The sequence below is a fragment of the Elgaria multicarinata genome, chromosome 2, assembly GCF_023053635.1.
Source record: "Elgaria multicarinata webbii isolate HBS135686 ecotype San Diego chromosome 2, rElgMul1.1.pri, whole genome shotgun sequence".
NCBI lineage: Eukaryota > Metazoa > Chordata > Lepidosauria > Squamata > Anguidae > Elgaria > Elgaria multicarinata.
The window spans coordinates 148,038,426-148,064,584 of record NC_086172.1 but is presented as its reverse complement, the minus strand read 5'-3'; the positions used below and the strand labels follow the sequence as shown (position 1 = coordinate 148,064,584).

The window sequence follows — 26,159 nt, the reverse complement described above, 5'->3', positions numbered from 1 at the left end:
GAGTGGGCTCCATCCTTCCTCTTGGTAATAAGTGTTGACATCAGAAATGACCATAACAAAAGGGCCAATTAGATGTTGGGTGGCCGTGGGTCCTACTTTATGGAGGACAGTTCTCTATTTGATGTGCTGTCAGGGGGCAGTCATCTATATGAAGGTTTCCTCTATTTCATGGGCTAGCCAATCCAAGACTAGTTTAAAGATAAAAGAGCCTTAGGAAGGGAGAATCGGGGCAAGGGACTTGAAGTTGCCCACGAACATGTCCCTGAATAGTAGACTGAGCTGATCTCCTGGTTATAGTTTTCTCACTATTGAAGTTGCCAATCAGAAGAGTACCTGGATAGTACATTGAACTGATCTCCTGGTTATAGTCTTCTCACTATTGTATTTTTATTTAAATTATCTAGATTTGCATCAATATGTGTAAATTGGTATGTGCAAGTTTTATACAAATTTGTGCCTTCTTTTGTCTTTTTTTTGGCTGTGTGTGTGTGTGTGTGTTTGTGTGCACGCACATGCACGTGTGTTTCCTTTGCTTTGGCAATGCATAAGTGACTACTTAGAACAGACCAGATCATACATGACAAAAGGACTGCACACAACGTGTCCTATCTCATGCATGTATATATGGAAAACCGTAACATATGAATGGAGTTATCCATAGATACACCTGCCAATAGTGCATGTGGTTAACAAACAGAGGTCAGGAGGCTGCCTTTTTCTAAATTAGTTGACAGAAACCAATAATGCTTGGTGACAAACCAGGAGTGGATTTGTCTATGGAAGTGCTGTGAGATCAGTTCTGGAAATGGAAACAAATTCCTGTACTAAGTATTTGCTTCAGGGGTGGGCATTTTTATTTTTGTCCCCAAAGGTCAGATGTTGCCATGGGCCAGAGGACTGCAGGCTGGTAGTGGGTGAGGCCTGAGGGGTTCACCATCAGCCAGTGTGGTGTAGTGGCTAAAGTGTTGGACTGGGAGTCGGGAGATCCGGGTTCTAGTCCCCACTCGGCCATGGAAGCTGACTAAGTAACTTTGGGCCAGTCACAGACTCTCAGCCCAACCTACCTCACAGGGTTGTTGTTGTGAGGATAAAATGGAGCGGAGGATGATGATTATGTATGGTGCCTTGGGTTTCTTGGAGGAAAAAAGGTGCGATATAAATGCAATCATCATCATCTCCTGCCACCTCTCTGACATACACATACAAACACATCTTCCCCCACCCCTACACACACTCATGCTCAGCCTTCCTCTCACTCTCACACACCCAGCTTTCCCTAGACAGAAATGTGTTTGCTTTGCATTTTAATACATCTTGACACAGATGCACTCCTCAGCTGTTTTCCGGTGCTGATCAACTGTGCAGTGGGAAGGAGGTGAAAGAGATGGGTTGCAGAGATGGGGCCTGCAGGCTGCTTGTGGCCTGCTGCCCGTGGGTTGTCCCTATGTACATTAGAAGCATCCTAAACCTTAGTTTTAATGTCTGCCCATCCTCCACAATTCCGCCCCTGGCTCGGGTATGTGGATGTCAGGCTTCCAGTTCAAAATAAAGTAGACTCATGATGCTGATGTTTGCCCACCCCTGCTTTAAGGACTCTCAGGCAAATGCCATCCAGAAATTTTGCATCTCCTAACAAACAGATGCAACTAAGATCAAGCTCCCAACTCAATGATTATAAGGAAGCCAATGAAATAACCTTTTTAAAAACAAACAAATAAGCAAGCAAGCAAGCAGACAAACAAAAACAACACATAGTGGGAACCAGGAGAAAAGAAGCCATTTAACTTAACATCTGTCCCTGATAAATTGGTGTAAAGCATTCTTAAATCTAGAATGATTAGAAGTATAGAAGAATAAGTTCTGCTGATAAAGAATCAGCAAGCTTTTGATAAAAGCCCTTTCCAAAGTCTTCTGAGTGCCAGTTCTCTTTTGGATTGGTGGATGGTTAAAGAAGAGAAAGGAGAGGAGAATAATAAATGGACAGTTTTCACACTGGATGGAATCAGTAGGATTACTCATGAGTCTGTTTTGGGACCAGTACTATTTAACCTTTTCAAAAATGGTCTGGAATTAAGAGTGAACAATGAATTATTATTATTATTATTATTATTATTATTATTATTATTATTATTATTATTATTATTACCATCACCACCTTTATTTGTATCCCACCTTTTGCCCAATGCTGGACCTCAAAGTGGCTTTACAAAATTAAAACATGTACAGTTAAAAGCTATAAATAGAAATATACAAAAGTTAAGAATATAATTAAATAGGTTTCTATATTAAAACATTTAAAATGTTTAAAGTACATAACAAATTTTAAAAGTCTCAGGCACGGACAGAGCTCCAGATTATTCACCAAAGGCCTGCGGAATAAAAATGTTTTTGCCTGCCTCCGAAAACACATCAAGGAAGTAGCCAAGTTTGTATTTGGCACAAAGTTATTCAGGATGGTGAAAAATGGACTGTTTACAAAGAATGTTCTAATATGGATGAATGGGCCCTAAAATGGCAAATGAGGTTCTGTGCAAGCAAATATAAAGTAATTCACATTGGGGAAAATGTCCCCCACCCCTAATTTCTTTGAACGCACATATGCTCCAGAACTGTACTCTGCTAATTGGAAAAATGTCTTTAGAATGCCAAGCTGTGGCTGGCCAAATTGAGCTTGATGTGTCTATCCAGATGTTAAGGGGGTAAGGGGCCGTTGCTCAGTGGTAGAGCATCTGCTTTGCATGCAGAAGGTCCAGGGTTCGATTCCTGGCATCTCTGGATTGGGCTGGTAAAATTCTTACCTGAATCTCTGGAGAGCCACTGCCAGTCAGTGTCAACATTACTGGACTAGATAGAACAAGGGTCTGACTCAGTATAAGGCAGCTTCCTATATTGAAATTAACAGAACATATTTGTGCATTTTTTGCTTTATCTAGTCTATGACTCACAAGAGTTGCACCACTGTACATACCACTATATGGAGTCATTTCACCCCAACTGCTTGATACAGTTTACAGTTATTAAACCACTTATTTGTGTGAATGAGATCTAGCTATATCCTAAATGCATTTTTTCAAAGAAGTCCCAGAAATGGTTTCCAATATATGGCTCCTAAATGAGAGCCAGAGGGAATAGAACTCAGGAGAGCTGTAAATTATTTCTCTCAGTGACAGGCAACAAGAGAAGTGAAATAAAGAGACTTCCCATTCTTGGGCATTGGTTCAAGAACAAGCTAATTTGTTTGTTTTCAAAGATACAACTGTGTGTTTGGCAGATTGGAACAGAACGTGTTAATTTGATAACTTTTTAGCAGAACAGGTTCCCAGTTTAGAAAACCCAGTATTTTACATACTTTGATGTTACCTGTTGTGCATTAACTTACCTATCTTGACTAGGCTATGTCCACTTAAGCTGGTCTTTCCAACTGTGACTTCATTCTGCTTAGTAGACTGGATTTTACCTGCCTTGATCTGACTCCATTGGATGGTACTGGCTTCCTCTTTGAGCCTCAATTGACCACAGCAAGGGACTTCTTCTGGGTCAGAAAGAATAAATAGCTTACTGCTCCAGCTGAGCATAGCTTGAGTTTTCCTAAGCTCCGCCATGTCCCCTTAATCTTGGTTCTTTTTTGGTCCTGAATTTTGGGTTGCTCCTTGACCCTGCTTCATTGTTTGTCCTTCAATTCTGGCTTACTCTTCAGTCCAGGTGGACTGTGGTCCATGAAGTCTTCCCTATGGATTATGCATTATAATGATGAGTCCCAGGGAAACTCCTAGCTTGCTCTTGATTCATGGTCTGGCCTTATCCCACTTCTGTTTCTAGGTTCCTGGCTCATCTCAGACTGCTGTTCATGGTCTAGCTATAACACTATGTAGTCTAGTTGGTGGACTGTACAGAACCTATAAGTAACTAACAGAACATGTAGTGATGGGCATGGATTTGGATGCCTTAAAGAACAGAATTAGATGCAATTAATGGAGGACAGATCTTTTAAATGTGATTAGTTATGTCAGTGAAGTTGAACTTTCATGTATAGGGTCAGATGCTAGGGACAAACAACAGAGAATGACATTACCTGTATGCCCATCTTGTGGATGCTCAGAGATATCTGGTTCACCACTGTTGGAAATGGAATGATGAACTAGGGCTCCTTCCCCCAACCTGGTGCTCTCCAGATGTGTTGGACTAGAACTCCAATCATTCCCAGCCAGTCTGAAAGTTGCAGTCCAAAACACCCGGAGAGCACAAAATTGGGGAAGGGTGGGTTAAGGAAAGAGAAACTGGTGTCCACCAGATATTGTTGGACTCTGCCCAATGGTCAGAGATGGTCAGAGTTGTAGTCCAAATAGCAAAAAAAGGTGTAATCCTTAACAAACAAAAACACAATGCTCAACCAAAAGTTAAGGGTATATATACAATGAAACCATAATATTTAATGTACAAAAACGTAAAATAAAGATTAACAATAGTATCACATTAAAAGTACAATAGCATATTGCACAGATCACTGTGTGTCTAGAAGTTTTAGACACACAGTGATCTGTGCAATATACTATTGTACTTTTAATGTGATACTATTGTTAATCTTTATTTTACTTTTTTGTGCATTAAATATTATGGTTTCATTGTATATATTCCCTTAACTTTTGGTTGAGCAGGGAGTTGTAATCCAACATTTAGAGGTCACAAGATTGTCTACCCCACCTACCTTATTGTAGAGTTTTCTTAGTATGCTGCTGGTGCTGGTGTGTGTGTATATGTGTAACCAGTGGAGGCTGGTGGCTCCGATGTCAGTTGTGAGTTGAATGTGCTCTGGGTTTCAGTCAGAACCAGTCAAAACTCTAAAGACCTTTAGAATCCTGAAAGATTTTGACTAAAACCCAGAATGGATTCACTGCCCCACTGATATTGGAGCCACCAGGCTTCACTGTTTTTAATTGCCATTTGTATGTTCATGTTTTTATAACATTGTAAGCTACTTGGTGAGGCCAGTGTGCCCTGAATGGCAGGTTAAAAATATTCGAAATAAATAAATAAAATAAAACGGAATAGACCAAAGATGAATCCACCACTATCAAGACCACTATAACTTTTCATTAGATCTAGCATGTTCTTTTGTTCTTACCTGTGAAAGGTGGGGAAAGTATATTATTGTGATATATACTAATACTGAACTCAGTTCTATACGTACTAATCTTTATGTAGGCAAAATGGCACCTTCCATGCACATGAACTGGAAACCATGTTTTGCAAGAGTACACACACGCACACACTTTAGAAAGCAACATGGGGTGGATGGAGGTGGACCCCAAAACTAACCAGTTGGGAGAGGGAAGAGAGTATCTTCAACAAGAGCAATCCATCCTGCAACACTTTGTTGCAGGCTCCACTTGTTTGCATCTCATTCCTAAATTATGAAGCTGTCATTTTTGGTATGGACATCAATCCTGCAAGAACCATTTTAATGAGAAAGCTGAGCATGAATTACTTTCCCTCTGTAATCACTCCATTGGGGAAAGCTGTCCAATTTCTGTGATACATTTCATTAATAAACTATAACTTGTGGCCAGCCTATATGGGGAGGATTAATAATGCCTTTCAAGTTTGCCATTTCCTTTAGTCTACGAGCCTGTCATTACATGAAAAGGCTTCTATGTGTGTGTTTTTCTCTCTCCAAAAGATGAAAGCTGTTAAAATATGGAGAAAACACTATCGGGTTAAAAATAGAATGCAGGCCAGTGCATTGCACATATTCCTTATTTTGAATGTTTATCATAAATTGAATCAACAAACCAAGTCCCCTGCCCCCACTCATCCCTACACACCTATATTAATGAAAGAGAGACCATTGGCCAGTGGAGGCTGGTGGCTCTGATGTCAGTGGGGCAGTGAATCTGCTCTGGGTTTCAAACAGAACCAGTCAGTACTCTAAATGAGCTTTGCCCCTTGAGCAGCTTCTTTAGAGTTCTGACTGGTTCTGACTGAAACCCAGAGCAGAGTCACTGTCATTGGAGCCACCAGCCTCCACTGCCTTTGGAACAATCTGTGCTGACATTCTCCAGCGTGAGCTCTGTTGAACCCTAACCCTGCCCTTGCCAGCTTCCATTCATTTTAATGAGGCTTTCGCAGGGGAATGTCCAGATGGATTGTGGCCCATGAAGTCTTCCTTATGGTTTGTGCACTATAATGATGAGTGAGTCCCAGGGAAAACATAATTAAATGTAAAGACTACTTGGGAAACGTGGAGAACATATACTTGAATTTTGAACAACTGACAGATCATTAGCCAAAGGAAAAGAAGAGGAAGGCTGAAGTCTTTATATTATTTGGGAATAAATTGCATTGAATCCAGCAGAAGTTACTTCTTAGTAAACATGTCAAGGTTCACACTGCATATGAAATGAACAATGGTCAGAGATTAAGATGATTTGAGGGAAACCCCCCTAAAAAAAGGGAGATTATTTGTTCAATGAGGATACAAGTAGAAGTAATGAGGCTCATTTGCAGGAAGGTAGATGTGAGTTCAATGTAAGGAAAATGTTCTAACTTTCAAAGTGCTTCTGTATAGGAGGAGGCTGCCTTGGGGGACCATAGAATCCCTGTCTTTGGAGGCTTTCAAACAAAAATTGGGGGAGGATCTGTTCAGTTCACTTTAGAAAAATGGGACAAGATGGTGGGTTCGATGGGCTGCCCCTTCCACTTTTTGATTCATGATGTTTAACCTTTCGATTAAGAGACACTTAGAGCTACTGGAGCAGATATTTCCTCTACATAGAAATATATCACTTCTTAGAGTTCTAGCCCTAGAGTTATTTCCCCCACCTGTTAGCATGTTCTATCTTTCTTTCTCTCTATGAGGAGGCAATGACATGTCAGGGGGTGGGCAACTTGTGCACTTCCAGATGTTTTGATCTACAACGCTCAACAGCCCTTGCTAATAAACCCAGTGGTGAGGGATCATGGGAGTTGTAGGCCAAAACATCTGGAGAGCCACAAGTTGCCCACCCCTGACTTATATGCACATACATGTAAACAGTCATTTTAAGAGGCTGCCTCCTAGCTATTTGCAAACTGTGCTGGTGCATATGGGGTGCCTGGCTGCTTGCATGTACATGTGTGAGTGTCTTCCCCAGCATTGCATGTGTGACTGTGTGTACACCTTTATAGTACCTCTTAGATTTGGGAAGGAGGGGCAGCTGTATAAGTGTCTTGCTAATGTGTTTGAATGGAAAGAAATTTAGCTGTTTCAGATATGAAAAAGGAAAGGAACCTCTTGTACAAGCACTTGAGTCATTGCTGACTCCTAGAGGGATGCCTGCTTTCACTGATTTTTTCTTGGCAGTCTTTGTAGCGGCGTGGTTTGCCATTGCCTTCCCTAGATATGGAGGGGTAGATAAATTTCATAAATAAATAAATAAATCTGGGTGGGCGCTGTGGGGAACAGAATGCTGGCCTAGATGGACCTCTGGTCTGATCCAGCAGAGCTCCTCTTATATCCCTCAGGCAGGAAGTGGGGAAAATGTGACCCTCTGGAAGTTGCTAGACTGCAGCTTTAGCCAGCATAGCCAATGGTGAGGAATGCTGGGAGTTGCAGTCCAACCACCAACATGCTGCTGGGTGGCCACACATCTCCCATCCCTGCTTTGGTCATGCCAGGAGGAAGAGCAGGAGAGATATCTGGAGTGAGTGAGCCCAGTTGTCTCCTCCAGTCAGAGGCTTATGACCTTCTTGTGTTTCCAGGACCAGCTTGCCCAGGACATCTGCAGGGGGAGGTTGCCTGGAGAGAGACTCCAGTGCAGAGGAGGCTGATGGCTCCGATTTTGGTGGGGCTGTGACTCCATTCTGAGTTTCAGTCAGAACTGGCCAGAACTCTAAAGGGGCTCTCCAACGTGACGAGCCTATTTTGGGAATTGTGTCCAGCCCCTTAGAGAGCTTCTTGGGAGTTCTGGCCGGTCCTGACTGAAACCCAGAATGGATCCCCCACCCCACCGAAATCGGAGCCGCCAGCTCCCCCTGCTCCAGCAGGTAAGAAGGGCGCCCATTTGGGGTTTCCACCGACTGCTGTGGACGCCCCGCCTCTCCCCGCGAGGGCTGCGCTGGGGTGGTGCTGAAGGGACAGCTCCCCGCCGAGCGACGCACCAGCCAGGGCGCTGAAGGGGCGGACAGCTCCCGTGGGCAAGCGAAGGCGGATCCTATGTCGGGGCCACCGGAGGGAGGGCTCCCCACCGAGCCCTGGGCGGCTGCTGGGAGCGGAGCTCTCCGAGCGCCTCTGCTGTTCACGCTGCCGCTGCTGGAGGAGAAAAAGACAAGGGAGGAGGGGAAAAGGCAGCCGCTGGCCTGGAGCTCGGCGGCTCACCGGGCTGGCCGGTGCTGAAGGACCAGCCGCTTCTGCTCAGCTCCAGGCGTCCAGGTAAATGCGGGCTGAGGGGCGTGTGAGCGGGGGATCCGTGGAGGCGGCAAGCAAGGGGACTTCAAGGTTATGATTGGAGGGTCCTTGCAGGCGGAGAGCCAGACAGGTTCGAGTTGGGAAGTGGAGTGAGGGCATCGCAGGTCCCTGCCGAAGTCACCTGCCGGCGGAGACTGAGGCGCGGGCCCAGAAAAGTTCCCAGCGGCTATCGGATCCCGGGAGGGTCAAGAAGGAATGGTCTCCCTGTGACAAAGGCGAGCTCCTAAGTTTGCATTTCACTGAGGGCAGTGGCGAGGCAGGGGACACGCGGGGAAGCGGAGGCGGCTGCTGCTGCTGCTGCTGCTGCTGCTGCTTGGAGAACGGGCTGCTTCGTGGATGGGTCTCTTTGGTTTTGTTTAAATCCTCTACCCTGTAAGTGTGTGTGTCGTACATGGATTTGTTTTTGGAGAGATGCTGTTATGAGGAAGGCGGGGTGGGGAGGAAGTGGGATCGGGGTGGGGGGTTGGGTGCTTGTAAGAGCACCTCCATGTTTGGGTGTCTGAGCCCCCCCCCCCCAGGGCGTCGGCTGTGGGCGGCTGTGGGAGGGAATGATTGGTTGCTTCGTTTTATAATGTGAATCGGCTGAACAGCCATGCCAGCCAGACAGACACACACACGAGGGTTTCTGTTGCGGAGTTCCTTCCTGACACACGGCTGGAGGCTGGGCAGCACTTAAGCAGCTGCTGCTTCCAGCCCTTCCTAATGATGTGCATGTCAGGACAGCAGGCTGACGAGGTAATCTGCAGATTTGGGGCTTAAAGGGCTAAATTAGAGCATTGGGGTTTGTGGTTGGGTTTTTGTTTTTTGTGTGATCCGTATTGCAGAGGATTAGAACAGCTCTTTTCCCTCACCCACCCCTTCTAATTATACATAATCAATAACAACAACAGCAGCAACACCCTGCGTATAAGAGGAACTCCTGAATCGCGGTGCAGCCCTGCTCAGAAGTCAGCCCCATTGAGTTCCACGGGACTGTCTCCCAGGCAAGTGTGTGTATAGGATTGCAACCTTGGAGATCAAGGAGGGTGGGTGGGTGTGGGGGACAGCAGAGACAGCTTGGTTGCGATGCAGCCGGCAGGCAGGCGGGGGAAGCCGAGAGAGAGAGAGAGAGAGAGAGAGAGAGAGAGAGAGAGAGAGGGAGAGAGAGGGAGAGACTCTCTCACACACAAACACTCCAGCGACTGCAGCCCCTGGCATCTCAGTGGCAATGCTGCCCGCCTGGTCCCTCGAGCCAGACCTCAGGCTCTGAGAGCAATATCATTCCTACTGATGTGGGAATGATTCCTACTGAGCCTTTCCCTTGGAGTTGATCTCCCTAGGCACCTCTGGGCTAGGAAGCCGTGGAGGCGGGTGGCTCTGGTTTCAATGGGGCTGTGCATCCATTCCAGGTTTCAATCAGAATCAGCAAGAACCCTAAAGGAGCTATGCAAGGTTCTGAACCCTACCCCCAAAACAGGTTCAGTACCCTGAATAGCTCCTTTAGCATTCTGGCCGGTTCTGACTGAAACCCAGGATGGATGCACAGCCCCACCAAAATCGGAACCACCAGCCTCCACTGCTAGGACGTGAAGGGTGGTGGTGGGGATTGTGCTGTCAAGGGGACAGTGAAGCCGAAAGAGCTGGGTGGAAAAAGGGCCAGGTGCTGTGGTGGGGAGGGCTCTTTCCAGCAGCAGACGGGAGAGGAAAGTGAGGGCTCCCGGCGTGTGAGGGGAAGAGGAGCTGCTGCTGACGCTTGTTCTCTTCTTGCTCTCTGCCCTGCAGGAATGTCATCCACACCATGCTAGTTCTCAGGTTTCTCAATGTGGTCGCTCCAGCCTACTTCCTGTGCATCTCCCTGGTGACCTTTGCCCTCCAGCTCTTCCTCTTCATCCCCAGCATGTTCCAAAGCCCTTCTGGCGCGGCCTCCCCGCTTTTTTCCTCTGCTCTGCTGCATGGGGCTCTCTTCCTCTTCCTCTCGGCCAATGCACTGGGCAACTACATCCTGGTGATACAGAACTCCCCTGAGGACCTGGGCAAGGGCCTGGACATGGCCAGAGGAGCTGAAGTGGAGGCCGACTGGCCGGACGGAAGCCGTTCCTCCACGGGCTCGGCCTTGCCTGGCTCCCACTTCTGTAGACTGTGTGCCAGGTTCACCCAAAGGCACGACCACCACTGTTTCTTCACAGGGAACTGCATTGGGAGCAGGAACATGCGGAACTTCATTATGTTCTGTCTGTACACCTCCTTGGCTTGCCTCGATTCCCTGGTGGCCGGGGTGGCTTATATTTCTGCTGTGCTCTCCACCTCCTTTGCCAACCCACTGGCTTTCCTTACCCTCCTGCCTCACTCCATCAGCCAGTTCTTCTCAGGTGAGTATCTTCCATCTAACAGAAAGCGCATTCTGTCTTCTTCCACTTTTATCTCCCTTCTGTCCCACCAATCTCTCTTTTCAAAGTTTTCCTTCTCCACTAGTTCTTTTCTTTCAGCCAGCATCGCTAGAGGTAGAGAGTGGGGATCTGAATGAGACTATGTGGGCTTGGAGATGTGAAAAGGGGAAAAAACTGGGGTGGGTGGGTGGGCAATGAGAAAAACTGTGGGGAGGGAAATGTTTCCCCCTCTTTTTTTTCATTTTTTCTTTTTTTAAAAAACCCTTTGAAAAACAGAGCTTTGGTTATAGAAAGTCATAATAAATAAATAAAGGGATTTTTTTTTTTAAAAAAAACACCTGTTTTTTCTCCCGGCCTTCACATCTCTATGTGGGCTCCTATGTTTGTTCACTGATCTCTTATTTGAGCTGCTCATTTTAATAGCCATTGTGGATCATGGCAAACAAAATAATCAGGAGGTTGGACTCCCCAATGAAAATAGCTTACAACAATGGGGGACTTTTTAGCTTAGGAAAAAGGCACATAAAGTGGGACATATTAGAGGCGTATAAAATTAAGCATTGTGTGGAGAAAGTGGAATAAACATCTCCCTCTCTCATAATACTAGAACTCAGGGTTGTCTCATGAAACAGAATGGGGGCGGGGGAGAGATTCAGGACAGACAAACGCAACTACTTCTTCACACCGCGCATAGTAAAGCTATGGTATTTGCTTCTTATGTTCTTAGGATGAAGCAGAGGTGAGGGCCTGCTCCTGGTTACAGGTCATGCTGCCTATGTATAATTGATCAGATTCTAAGTAAAGCACCCAGCAGTTCCTAAGGGTCATTCAATGAGAACCAGACAAAGGCTGTTGCCTGCTAAAAAGCTTTAGTGTACATTGGAGGAGAGTGGCAGAGTTTCATTATTGTGTCAAGCTACTGAGGGGTTGATGGAATAGCTTGCAAAGGAGACTTGTTTCCCAGAGTGAGATTTTCCTCACAGGGCCAGACCTACCATTAGGCAGTGTGAGGAGGCTGCCTCAGACAGCCTAATTTGGGTATCTTGAAAGGGCAGCAAATCCTTGCTTGTTGAATTGAATTTTGTTGTATTTTACTGCCAGAGAAAGGTGCTTGTGGGATTTTCTGCCTTAGGTGGCAAAGAAATTTGATGGAGCTTAGTTGTTGTTGGGATGGAGCAGCATTTGCTACTCTGACGCAGGCAATAAGATGTTTTGAGCCAGTCCTGCTCATAGACAGCTACTGTTCGGCATCTGGACTTTTGTCCCTCCCACTCCAAACATCATGTCTTTCTAGAACATTAGAAGAGCCATGCTGGACCAGACCAACGGTCTACCTAATCCAGGCTTCTGTTCACACAGTGGCCAACCAGCTGCCTGAGGGAAACTCACCCACAAGCAGGACATGAGTGCAACAGCACCCTCCCACTCATGTTCCCCAGCAACTGGTGTACATAGGCATGCTGCCTCTGATACTGAAGGAAGCACATAGCCGTTGGGACTAGTAGCCATTGAAAGCCTTCTCCTCCAGGAGTTTGTCTAACCTCCTTTTAAAGCCATCTGAATTGGTGGCCATCACTACGTCTTGTAAAAGTAAATTCCATAGTTTAACTATGTACTGTGTGAAGAAGTTCTTTCTTTCATCTGTCCTAAATCTTCCTATGGCAAATACAGAAATTAGATATGAAGAACATTAGTATGAGGAAACAGCAATTTTAAACCTCATTTAAGGCACAATCCTGTGCATGTTTGGACAGGAAAAAAACTCCTATGCTCCAGCCAGAACATTTTTTCTGTCTAAACATGCATAGGATTATACCCTTAGGTGGCAAGCTTAAACCCAGTGGAGCTATGTTGTAAGTCCAAGAGAACTTAGCAGAACTTACTTCTGAGTAAGCATGCATAAAATGGTGTGATACTGTGGTTAGGTTGCTGTTCTAACCATACTTACTCAAAGTAAGCCTTGTTGAGCTCAGTGGGATTTATTTCAGTGTAAGCACCCATAGAATTACAGCATGAGTACTCCCTAGCAGAGGGAGGCAAGATGCAGAATTAATGGGGTACATCTGACTACATAGCCCTTGCAAGTCCTCGGCTAGCTGAGTGTGCTTCCAGACAGAGGGCTCTTTGCATGTACAACAAAGATGGCATTGGGCAGCAATTCCATCTTCCCTTTTCCTTAATGGGTTTTCTGCAGGAAGGGAAGAGCTGGAAGAAATGGTGGCAAAATACTACAGGTAGAAGACAACCTTGTCTGGAGCCCCATAACATTCTGTGAATGCAGTAGGGCAATGGTGTCCTAAAAGCCTCACCTGGAAGTGGTCTGAACCTGAAAGAAACGGTGCCCAGTTTCTGGTTTTTCCTCCCCATGTTTCTCCATTCCTCTCACCACTTATTTCTGTATCAAATGTCAAGAAGCAAACAAAAGACCATCAAAATGGGGGTGGGGGGAGATGGACACCACACACAACTCAGGCGCTGTAGTTCAGCTCTGGAAGTGACTGCATAAAATAAGATCTTTCTCAACCAACAGGCTTGTTGTCTGAAAGTATTGTGTTTCCTTTGTCTATTGACTGAAAAGGCTTACAAGGGAGCTTGAAGAGTAAATACTATTTACTGCTGCTAGCATTGTACAACTGAAGAAAGATCGGTTAAAGGTTATGGGTGAAATATTAGCTTTGGGATTATCCGTGGGCTTGTTGACTCCTGTCTGTATTCATGGAGATTCTTTATTGTTTCTATTATAAACCAGGGGTTGAGAACATCAGGCCAGGGGCCAAATCCAACCCTCTTGGGGGCCCCAATTCAGCCCTCTAGAGCTCCTCAGAAGGACCTACCACTTCCTCCGATCTCACCTCCTTTCCCTTGCCCTCTGATCATGTTGTGGTGTCCTGGCTTCCATGCAGTTTTCTCCCAACCCCCCAACCCCATTTTGAAAGGCTGAAATGCTTCTGCTGAGTCTTAGATCTTGGCAGTAAGGGCTTTAAGCTACTGCATGCTGGTAGTTTTTGTCTTCTTGCCCTCACCCATTTTATTTATTTATTTATTTATTACACTTATATACCGCCCGCATAGCCAGGGCTCTCTGGGCGGTTTACATTTTGCCTTTAGCCAGGCCCTCTTTGCCTTGCCTCCAAGCCCACCTGAGCACTTCTCCAAAATTGAATTCTGCCCTTGGGCTGAAAGAGTTTCAACACCCCCATTGTAAACTTTATAATGACTGTGAGTATAATCAGAGGAACATTTTATCACACACTCATTACTGCCCACTCATGGTTTTTTGTGGATCCTTCTTTCTGCAACAAAATAGACCTGGGTAAATCCTTTTTTTGTGGGGGGGAGCGAAATATCCCACCATTTCCTGCTGTGTGCAGGAAAAGCAGCATGATAAAAATGCCCACTGAATGGGCCACACAGTCCTTTTTATTTCCTCTTTCTTCCTTGTGTGAAGAAAGAGGAAGTATCATGGGACAGAAGTAGGGGGGGGGGAAACGATGGTAAGGAAATGTGATTTTATTTATTTATTTATTTATTTATTACATTTCTATACCACCCAATAGCCGGAGCTCTCTGGGCAGTTCACAAAATTTCCCCCTCATCTGATGATGCCCTGAGGCTAAATGAACCCAGTATCATCTTTTGATAGCAGGATGCATTTGTAGGGCCGTAAACATCAGGTTACTCACACCATCGTGTATAGATAGTCCCTTCCTTGCAATATTGTTTTAAGATGCTTTCCTCCGAGGAAAGTGGGTTATTGTTTTTTTAAATATATATATATATATATATATATATATATATATATATATATATATATTTAAAATGTTGGATCAATTGCTTAAACTAACAGTCTGCCAGGTTGATTCTGATGTTTGAACTCTGCTCAGCATTACAAAGTGGAGAGAAATTGGAAGCATATCGAGTGGTATAAAAATGCAAATAATAATAATAATAATAATAATAATAATAATAATAATAATAATAATAATTCCCCCAGGGATCTTGGCTAGTGTCCATTCTTCATGAGCCCACCTGTGAGTTGAACCAGAGGTAGACAGCATGGTGCCCTCCAGATGTGTTGTATGATCATTCCCAGAAGACCCAGCCAGTTTGGCCAATGATCAAAGATTATGGGAGTTGTAGTCCAACACATTGAGAGGGCACCAGGCAGCAGAAGTCACTGGCTCCAACATCAGTGGGTGGTGGTGGTGAGTCTGCTCTGGGTTTCAGTCAGGCCCTGTCAGAACTCTAAAGGAGCTGTCAAAGGTGTGAGCTAAACCATGATGTTCAAGCATCCCTGCCGAGACATGTAAGTCCTTTTATGGGAAGTCTCATCATTAATTTTGAATCTGAACAAACTTACTTGCATGATTTAAAGTGATGCTTTAATTTAAGACAATGATGTATCTTCCCCAAGGGTCTGATAACATGAAGAGTCTGAAAAGTGAAGAGAGCAAAATTCTGCTATGACTGAGCCACCACAGGCTTTCCCCCCCAAGAGGCAGCTTCTCCCACATATTTGAGACAGGGAATAGCTTGAAGTGGAAAGAGATGGAGATGTTTCATTTCACATCAGTGCATCCGTCACAGAATAGCCTACCTCAACTGATTGGTTCTGGTTACGGCCAGAAGAATTACAGCTTAGGTAGCCTGGAGTGGATCATCCTGATCATAACTCAGCATTTTCGGACATGATTGGGTGACAACAATAGTCATGAAATCACCTAACGCCCATGGGGGAGAAAAATAAATTCAGGTGCTAAAATGTGGAGGTATCATTGAGCCTACCTCAACCCCCAGTTTTTGCAAACTTTGCTCAGAATGAATCATCAAAATGACAATTTCCGCTGTTTATTTGCTTACCTCAAGAAGGAGATTAGGCAACTGAATGCATATGTGTGTATTTTTTTAAGTCAGTGGCTTAGAGGAGATTTATACTTGGAAGGGGAAACACAGAAATCAGCCATTCCCCGTCGGCAAATGTTAGAAACATGACCCCAAAAGGAAGCTTGCAGCCTTTCCTGGGAAAACGTCTCTGCTTATCTCCCACCAGAGCTGGAGCGTTGAAAGGGAGGGAAACACTGCCTGCCAATTAATACTTGTCTCCAGACTCCCTAACCGCTATTTCAAACCCGCCCCATGGTACAGAAATTATGTAGGCCTGTCCTTCGCTTCCTAAAGGAGCCTGGCCTGTCTTTTGCCGTTTAGTGTTCATGGTGCCTTGTGAAACGAATGGGACCTGACAAGGATGGAAGAATGACACTGCGTTTAGAAAGCAAGGTTGAACCAATCCCCTTAATGACTTTTTCAAGTTTACAGGAGAATCTTGGAATAACCAGCTGCCACAGTCTCCTTACACTATAACAAGCTGTCATTCATCATCATGAGAAGTGGTGATAGAGACATTCTCTCTCCCTCCAGTGTCTTTTCTGACACAGGAACTTGGGGTCACGTGGTGAAATGGATGAGCACCAGATTCAGGACAGGTAAAAGGAGAAGTGCTTCTTCACACAACATACAATGATCTTATGGCTTTTTAAAAAAAGAAGTATATATATGGAAATAAGCCTATCATTGTCTATTAGGCCATGCTTGCTGCATAGAACCTCTGTTTTTGGAGGTAATAGTCCCCTGAATACCAGATGGGTGGCTGACCAACAGTAGGGGAAGGCTGTTACCTCCACACCCCCATTTGTAGGCTTCGCACTGTTTGTAAGCTGCCCATTGTTGGAAACAGAATGCTGGATTAGATGGTCTCTGGTCTAATCCAGCGGAGCTCGTATTGTGTTCTGATGTCATGCTCCTGCTCCCTTTGAGGCAAATCATTCTCCCTTTGAGGCAAATCTAGGAATGCAGATGAATCCTGTTGCCTTCCTAGGTGGGTAATGGGAATTGGAGTACTCTTTGTGTGTCTTACAGCAAAAATGTAAAAAGTACCCACACCCCTGTAGCATTCCTTGCTGAGACAGGAGGGTTTGAGACTGCTTGTGATTTGCTCAGTATCATTTTCTCCATTGATGTTTTGTAGAAAGAACCTTGGATGTGAATAACTAACCTTTGCTATTGACATCCTCTTGACAATATCCTGTTCAGGTCGACATAGCAAGATTTCAAAAGGTCTTTTAGAAAACCCTGAAGGAATTCCTTATGCGGTGTTTGATGGTTATAGTAGTAGGTACCAAGATGATTGTCACAGAAAACTCTTTAAATGGCACCAAGCACTATAAAGTAGACCAAGCCTTCTATTTTCTCAGTTCCATTTGTCTTCTGATGTAGGAATGTAACTTCAGGTAAATGCTTCCCTGTTTATAACAATGCCTTACTATCTGGTATTTGGATTGTTTCTCAGGCTATTTGGGTAAATGAATTTGAACTATAGTTCAATGAGTCACTGAAGTGATGTATAATGTACAACTAGCTAAGATTTTTCTCTATGTGAATCACATAAACATCTTTTAAAACAAACTCGACATCATTCCCCTATGTCAGGGGTGCAGATTTAGAAGTTTTCTAACTTTGTGCAGCCCCCTCCCCAGTCTAAAAGCCTAAGATGCATCTCTGAAGGCAGTTGTACCTTACTCTCAGGAGAGTCAAAGCAAGAGGTAGCTAGAAATCAGCATTGAAATCAGTGAGCATACTTTTCATCAACAACTCCAGATTAATTATAGCTAAAACTAGTTTATGGCATAAAGTAATGGATGAAGGCAGAATAATAGGCCAAGGAGGTGAGATGACTCCCCCATTGAAGGGTCTTACAGAGTTTTTCTACTGTTAATTGCTGCATCTACTTTTGGTTCCATTGCAGAATTGAGATCCAAGCTCAACACAAAGATCTTTTCCTTTCCTGCTTTTCCATTACATGACCTCTCGGTGGAGCTGTGCTATAGCAGAATAGCACAAATACACCAGTAAAAACTGGGCTTTCAGAAATAATACCTCATTTTCACCATTCTAAAAAAAAAAAAAAAAAAATCCCAGGAAAGTGCTCTAAAAAAACAGCAGCGAAACTCGGGGATTGTGATGTCATCTAAAGAATCCATAAACCACCATGAGTAAGGAATTACGAGTGCACAATAAGTGCCTTGTATAGAAAAGCTCACATTTGCATTACCAAAACAAAGGCAACCTAAGGCGGTACAACTCCCAGAAACAGCATCTGGTTCCCCAATGCAGACATAGCCCATGGTGTGTTCAGGCTTACAGACACGTGGAGTGACTTTATAATTGTTTGGGCAAATCAGTAAACAGTAGCAACAGACAGATTGCCCACTTGGTAATGGAGCTACTCTCACTGATGTAAGTCCTGCATTTTGAAAAGATTCTATTTTAGCTCAGACAACTTCAGACAGCAGTTTCCTAACTTTACCTGACAAATGCCCCAGTATGGAACCTGGAGACCTGGGAAACAGCCTCTCATCCTATGGAACTTCACAGGAATGAAGATGAAGAATTCTTGTTAACTCATCTAACATCCTGTCGGTGAAGTGTATGCATCAGGGTGCAAAGAAACTGGATTGTAAGAGCCCTCAGTAGGAAAGCCATCTCTATACCCTGCTTTAGAGGAATAAAAAGCAAAAAATTGGTCTCTAACTTAACATTTCCCCTAGACATAATGGCTCCAATTGATATAATAGCACGAAACCTGAAGTGCAGTAGGATGCCACCCGTTAGCCAAATAATTGAAGCCCTCTGTTATTGTACCAGCTGCTGATCCATTTCCAGGTACAATTTCCAGAGCTGGTCCTTACCTTTAAAGTTCTTAATGCAGTCTTCTGAACGTGGTGCCTTCCAGATGTTAGACTATAACTCCCATCAGTGGAGGCTCTGATGTCAGTGGGGTGGTGAATTTGTTCTGGGTTTCAGTCAGAACTCTTAAGGAGCTATCCAAGAATCTGAACCTAGGCAAATAGGTGGTTTCTTGAAGAGATGTCTGAGGAGCAGCTAAGGGCCAAATGTGAGAGACCAGTCAAACAAAACCACAGAGCTTTCTTACATGAGGCTTTTATTGTGTGCTCGTGATTGCTTACTCTTTGTATTTTGCACATCCTTTACATGACATTGTCATCCTCCAGGGCCTCTACAGCTTTTTGCAACCGTTTCCCCAGCTTTTTTTTTTTTTAGATTGAGGAAAATGTAGGATTATTTAGAGATGGCAGGTTGAGACTCTTGTGTAATTGCACATTTCTGCTGTACCACAGCACCATCTAGTGGTTGTGTAAGGCAGAGAAAGAAACCCCCCAGAAAAACAGCATGTGTAAATGAGCCAATCTTAATCCCATAAAGTATCTGAAAGAAGAAGCCTGGGTAAAGGTGCAGGTAAAAAGCCCATAATGCCAAAAACAGGAGTCCAGGTCAGTAGCATGGCGGTTCAATCACAAGGCAAGATAAGGAAAACAGGATACAAAACATTAGGAACTGAAGTAAGGTATTATTCCAACAGCTAGTAGTTATCCATTGAGAATTTATATGCTGGAACTTCAAGAGCTCCAGCCAGGACTCAGCTGCATAATGTCAGAGGCTTATATAAGATGTTCTCCTCATGAGGAGCCCTCTACAGCATGCAGGCACTCCTTTGCCTGAATGTTAGATACTGGCCTTCTTGGGGCTAAGTGGGGACTCAGCATCCCCCTATGACTCCAAAGCGAAGGTCTCTTCCTCTCAAGGAGGCAGATCTGAAGGCAGCTCCCCTGAAGGCCAACAACCATCTTGGGTAGTTATCTGTTTACTGGGGACATCTGTTCCAAAGGTCCACGTTCTTCTGTTGATGAGGAATCACCCAGAAGAGTCGTGACACAGGCTGGTGCTCTAATCACTACACCACACTACACTCTGGACCATATTTTTCTTGGGGGGGAGGGGGGACTCCAAGGATTACCTCCTCCCCCATTCCTTCAATAGAAATGGACTACGGCATTGGAAACCTTCTGTGGATGGAAGGAGCCCTTCCATTCACAGAAGGATGACCATGGATCCAACCCAATGTTTTCCCCTGTTTTGTGAACTGCCCAGAGAGCTTCAGCTACTGGGCAGTATAGAAATGAAATAAATAAACAAATAAAAAATAAATTTACATTACACTAATTATTTCTAAATGTGTATCTATGCCTATAAATTAGCATTTGTAAGTGTGATGCAAATTGGTGTCCTCCTTTTTGGTGATGCGTAGTTAAATTATGGAACTCACTACCACAAGATATAGTGATGGCCACCAATTTGGATGGCTTTAAAAGGGGGTTGGATTAATTCCTGGAGGCAAAGGCTATCAATGGCTACTAGCCCTGATGGTTGTGTGCTATCTCCAGTATTCGAGGCAATAAGCCTGTGTGCACCAGTTGCTGGGGAAAATGGGTGGGAGGGTGCCGTTGCACCATGTCCGGCTTGTTCATTCCTGGTCAATGGCTGTGTGAACAGAGTGCTGGACTAGATGGACCCTTCGTCTGATCCAGCATGGCACTTCTTATATTCTTATTGCTTTTTTCTTCTTTTTTGCCATATACAAGTGCCCATCCTACTTTCTATCCCCCCCACTTCATTATTGTTGCATAAGCTTTCATGGATTAGAGTCCATGCAATGCTTCAGTTGGCAAGTATATGGGTAAAGAGAGTAAGGGGAAACAGTGGGTTCAAATGATATGAAATATGAAAAGTACAATCTGTGACAATTCAGTTAACAGTTTAACTGTATGCCAAATAAGCACACTGATAATTCCTAACAGCAGTGCCAAGTGAAAACACAATTCTAAAATTTCTAAATTAATATAGTCGGACAAAAGCCATTATCACAATTGAAACCTAAATGGATACAATCAAATTTCTTGATAAGTTCAGCTGAAATAAGAGATCACACATTATGGGAGAAGGCAAGCTGTGTGTACAGTAAACAAATTTCAAGATGAAGAAGGAGGAGAAGGGGAAATAGAAGAAGGTTGCATGGTGTCAACACGACATGTTAGGAGCTGTGCTAGTGTGGGCAGTGCTTAGAAATGCAAAGAATATGAGCTCAAGTGAAGGAGGAGTCACAGCAAATTTCTACAGCCAGAGTAGGTGGCAAAAGCCTATTTCATCTTACCAGTGGTTCAATATTAATGTGCCAAATGTCTCCAGACCCAGTCCCGGCAGTATTCCCCAGACTAGTCCATGTGCTTTTGTGTTGGACTTAATATCTCAACCTCAAACTGTCAAGAATTTGGCATATCTGACAAGACAACAGAGTCCCCAAAGAGAGGAATTAAACGCAATCACATTGAATGCCTCCTGCTTTCATATCGCTTCAAACAGGATGGAGTTCCCTGCCCCAAGTCATATACTGACAAATTCGAATTTGAATTCTTTCTAGAGATTTAAAAGGCCCTTTCTGGTACATGGGGAATTTTCTAGCCTGCCCTTGAGTGTAGTTATTTGGGTGGCCACTTACACATCAAACCGCCCCCCCCCCCCAATAAGGGGACATCGAGTTGTATAAAATTTGCATATGCTAATTTAGAAATCATTACAATAATTTAAATAGAAATACAAGACATCGCCCCATCGTAGGGAAGGTTGTAACCAAGTGACCCGTGTGCCTTGCTCAGTCTGCTGTCCAGGTGCAAAGTTTTGTTATTCTCTAATACTGTTTGAGCAATCTATACGAATTGTGGTACCACTTTGTGTTATTCGGCTTGAGGGGTGCTTCAGGGACCACAACCCATAACCCATGACCTCGCTCCAAAGGGGAAAGTCAGGGTAAATTCCCAACTTTTTTACAGCACAGCTTTGGCAATTTGCCCCATGGTGGCTGCGGGTTGGCAGCTTGGTCATATAACTGGCACAGCACCACCACACAGCCTCCATGGGGGAAGTAAGCCCTATAGACAGCTCCAAGGTCAGGTGACTCATGGACACACCTGCTTGGCTAAGGGAAACAAAGTAGTCGGATGGAGCAGGAATGGGTCTCCCATCTCAGTCCAACACAACTGGAGGGGACTAGGGTGGGGATCAGGCTCAGCTACTCTTCCTCCAGGAAATACTGAGGGAGCTCTAATTTTCAGGGTTTGGCACATCTTTGCATCACTTTAGAACCCATCTATATGAGCGTGTGTAGCATTTCAGAGCTTGGTCCATAGAACGGGCACAGACTGGTGTGGGGCGTTCGATCTGGCAGTGATTGTGGGAACAGCATTTAACTGCCTTTCTTTTGGATCCTTTCCATGCTCCCAGGACTATGGAAAGGTGACCTTTTGATGCATATAAAGCAGGGATGTTGAATCTCAGGCCTGCTGGCCAAATCCAGCTCACTTGGTGCCCTCAATCTGGCCCTCTGGGGTTCCTCAGATGAACTCCTTGCCATAACGCTGCCGCTTTCCCTTTGGTGGTTTCTCAGCTTTTGCACAGTTTCCCCCTTCATTCTGAAAGGTTGAAATGCCTCTCCTAAGGCTTATTTACTGGCAGTAAGATTGCAAAGCTGAAATGTGCTAGGATGTTTGTGTATTTTGTTCCCACCCTCTTTTCCCTTTGGCCCTGCCTTCCTTTCCCTTTGGCCCTGCCTTCTTTTCCCTTTGGCCCTGCCTTTCTTTCCCTTTGGCCCTGCCTTCCTTTCCCTTTGGCCCTGCCTTCCTTTCCCTTTGGCCCTGCCTTCCTTTCCCTTTGGCCCTGCCTTCGTTTCCCTTTGGCCCTGCCTTCCTTTCCCTTTGGCCCTGCCTTCTTTTCCCTTTGGCCCTGCCTTCTTTTCCCTTTGGCCCTGCCTTCCTTTCCCTTTGGCCCTGCCTTCTTTTCCCTTTGGCCCTGCCCTCTTTTCCCTTTGGCCCTGCCCTCTTTTCCCTTTGGCCCTGCCTTCCTTTCCCTTTGGCCCTGCCTTCCTTTCCCTTTGGCCCTGCCTTCCTTTCCCTTTGGCCCTGCCTTCGTTTCCCTTTGGCCCTGCCTTCCTTTCCCTTTGGCCCTGCCTTCTTTTCCCTTTGGCCCTGCCTTCTTTTCCCTTTGGCCCTGCCCTCTTTTCCCTTTGGCCCTGCCTTCCTTTCCCTTTGGCCCTGCCTTCCTTTCCCTTTGGCCCTGCCTTCTTTTCCCTTTGGCCCTGCCTTCCTTTCCCTTTGGCCCTGCCTTCGTTTCCCTTTGGCCCTGCCTTCCTTTCCCTTTGGCCCTGCCTTCTTTTCCCTTTGGCCCTGCCTTCCTATCCCTTTGGCCCTGCCTTCTTTTCCCTTTGGCCCTGCCTTCTTTTCCCTTTGGCCCTGCCTTCTTTTCCCTTTGGCCCTGCCCTCTTTTCCCTTTGGCCCTGCTCTCTTTTCCCTTCGGCCCTGCCTTCCTTTCCCTTTGGCCCTGCCTTCCTTTCCCTTTAGCCCTGCCTTCCTTTCCCATTGGCCCTGCCTTCCTTTCCCTTTGGCCCTGCCTTCCTTTCCCTTTGGCCCACCTTCTTTTCCCTTTGGCCCTGCCTTCCTTTCCCTTTGGCCCTGCCTTCCTTTCCCTTTGGCCCTGCCTTCCTTTCCCTTTGACCCTGCCCTCTTTTCCCTTTGGCCCTGCCTTCTTTTCCCTTTGGCCCTGCCCTCTTTTCCCTTTGGCCCTGCCTTCCTTTCCCTTTGGCCCTGCCTTCCTTTCCCTTTGGCCCTGCCTTCTTTTCCCTTTGGCCCTGCCTTCTTTTCCCTTTGGCCCTGCCTTCTTTTCCCTTTGGCCCTGCCTTCCTTTCCCTTTGGCCCTGCCTTCCTTTCCCTTTGACCCTGCCTTCCTTTCTCTTTGGCCCTGCCTTCTTTTCCCTTTGGCCCTGCCTTCCTTTCCCTTTGGCCCTGCCCTCTTATCCCTTTGGCCCACCTTCTTTTCCCTTTGGCCCGCCTTCCTTTCCCTTTGGCCCGCCTTCTTTTCCCTTTGGCCCTGCCCTCTTTTCCCTTTGGCCCTGCCCTCTTTTCCCTTTGGCCCTGCCTTCCTTTCCCTTTGGCCCTGCCTTCTTTTCCCTTTGGCCCTGCCTTCTTTTCCCTTTGGCCCTGCCTTCCTTTCCCTTTGGCCCTGCCTCCCTTTCCCTTTGGCCCTGCCTTCTTTTCCCTTTGGCCCTGCCTTCTTTTCCCTTTGGCCCTGCCTTCTTTTCCCTTTGGCCCTGCCTTCCTTTCCCTTTGGCCCTGCCTTCCTTTCCCTTTGGCCCTGCCTTCCTTTCCCTTTGGCCTTGCCCAACATTGGAATGCAGCCCTCAAGAACTTCTCTGAAATTGAATTTGGCCTTCATACTGAAAGAGGTTCACCACCCCTGTTTTCTTGTGCAATGTGTACACAAGTTCCCAGGGACCTACAATCTGGCTGCTCCTGGATGCATGTACAACATGGTGTGAGAGTGTGAGAGAAGTTATGTAATTCATTTTCCTCCTCTCTTTCCCCTCACTGACCTGGTGGTGGATCTGCAGGAGCTCTCCTTAGCTCGGAGATGTTTGTCATCCTCATGCTGTACCTCTGGCTGGGAATTGGACTCGCCTGTGCTGGCTTCTGCTGCCACCAAATCCTGCTGATTGTGCGCGGGCAGACGCGATACCAGGTGCGGAAGGGGATGGCGGCCCGTGTGCGGCCCTGGAAGAAGAACCTGGAGGAGGTCTTTGGCAAGAGGTGGCTGCTGGGACTTCTCATCCCCATGCTCAATGTAGGAAGTGATTATCACCGACAGAAGGAGAAGTGACACCTCCCCCCAGCACACATCAATGTGTGCATGCTCACGCAAAACCCATGCGCACACATGCGCACTTGCCGTCATGGACTGCACCACTGGGGTTATATGTCTTTTCCACATCTCTCAGCCTTGCTAGCTCGAAGAAGAGAGGCGACTATCAAGCCAGCTGGGCTAAGGGGAGGGGAGGAACGTGGACCATGAGTCGGATAAAGCAGGGGCAGTAATCGCCGGCTTGCGAACAGTATTAATCTGATGAACTCCCCCACCCCCTTTCAGGCCTCTGGATCATTTTCTCGTGATATTCACCCCTTCTCCTCAGTTCTCTCCCCGTTGCCTCTCATGCTTAACTCGCAGTAGCAACAGCAGCAGCAGTAGCCTCTGCCATTTAAAAGGTAGTCTGCTTTGAGGTTGTGAGTAGGCTATAAGCACAGCGTAGGTCCCCCATGGGATTCGCCCAAAGGTGTTAGCTGAAGCTTTTTGCAGCTTAGACCAACTCTGATATAGACAAGAGCAAGTTTAACAAGCATGGAGGCATGAAGCCGGCGAAGCGCTGGGAGGCGCAAGGAACGAAAAGGGCTGGGAAGGCAGGTAGACTTTGCCTGCACACGTCAGAAAGGGAGGTGCAGCAGAAGGAAGCACTTATTATTTCTGCCTACTTCCCTGTCACCTCTCCCTCTGTTCCATAATGCAGGAAGAGTGGTTAATAGCCTGGCCATGTGGCCTGTGACATTTGGCTCGTGATCTAGCCTCCCGCCCCTGATCCCTGCTTAATAGGGCTGCTCAGAGCCCATCTGGCTACCATGATCAATGAGCAAGATTATTTGGGTTGAACACAACAAGGGCAAAAGGTGCAGGGAAAGTTGGCAGCGGGGAGGCGTAAATTGAAGGCTTGAATGTGTCGATGCCTGCATCAAGACATTTGTAGCGCTCTTCGAAATGATGGCAGTCTCCAGCCTGGGAGAAGATCAGCCAGAGAGAGAGAGAGAGCGAAGGGAGCATGCGTTTGCATGTGTCAGAGAGCAAGTAGGGGACATAGCAATCTGAATTATTGAGGGAGGAGGCTATAAGTAGCAGCCCTTGAATGCAGGACCTTGAATTAGCACTTTGCAATAAATAATTCTTCCATGATTAATAGGGTGAAGAATTCATACCATACATGGGAGTTAAGAGACGTTTCAAGGACCAAAACCCTTCAGTCTCTCTGTCTGTCTCTCTCAATCTATTTTAATGCCCTCCACTTTGTCACCACATACTGTTTCTCATCCTAATGCTTGCCTCTTAAGACTCACCCGCCCATATAAGCCTAGGACAGCCTTCCTCAACCAGGTGCTCTCCTGATCTCTTGGTATACAACTCCCATTATTTCCAAGCAGAATAACCAATAGCCAGGGATAATGAGAGTCATAGAGCTTCTCTAAATGAGAGATTTTTTGTACACTCATGATTGGCCGCTCACGGAAGTTTGCAGGTCTATTACACAACATTGTCAATGTCCAGGATGTTTCTCATACTATTCCCTGGAAATCACGCTTTTTCAAAAAATCATAGAGACACTGTAGTATTATCTGGGAAATCGCAGGATCTCCCAGTGTGTAAACTTGGCATTGCACTATAATTCTGCCACTGGGTGCTGCTGTTTCATTAAACTCAATGTAGCCTTTCCAAGAAGGGATGTTTTCAATTCAAAAATCACATGAGTAGTATAAGGGGCATACCTTTCCTCATCAAAAAAAGTGGCAGGT

The 26,159-nt window shown here is 45.7% G+C and overlaps 1 protein-coding gene across 2 annotated transcripts; it reads left to right on the top strand.

Moving 5' to 3' along the window:
• The first annotated feature begins 8,383 nt into the window (after positions 1 to 8,383).
• ZDHHC22 (zinc finger DHHC-type palmitoyltransferase 22) lies at positions 8,384 to 24,426 on the top strand. 2 transcript variants are annotated; one of them, XM_063118918.1, is made up of 3 exons: positions 8,384 to 8,407; positions 10,205 to 10,791; positions 24,161 to 24,426. In XM_063118918.1, exons 2-3 carry the CDS (start codon positions 10,221 to 10,223, stop codon positions 24,424 to 24,426), a joined length of 837 nt encoding a protein of 278 aa, XP_062974988.1. In that variant the 5' UTR covers positions 8,384 to 8,407; positions 10,205 to 10,220. The 2 variants fall into 2 exon arrangements, with proteins under 2 accessions (XP_062974988.1, XP_062974987.1); XM_063118917.1 differs by lacking the exon at positions 8,384 to 8,407 and adding an exon at positions 9,085 to 9,178.
• Positions 24,427 to 26,159: the final 1,733 nt, after the last annotated feature.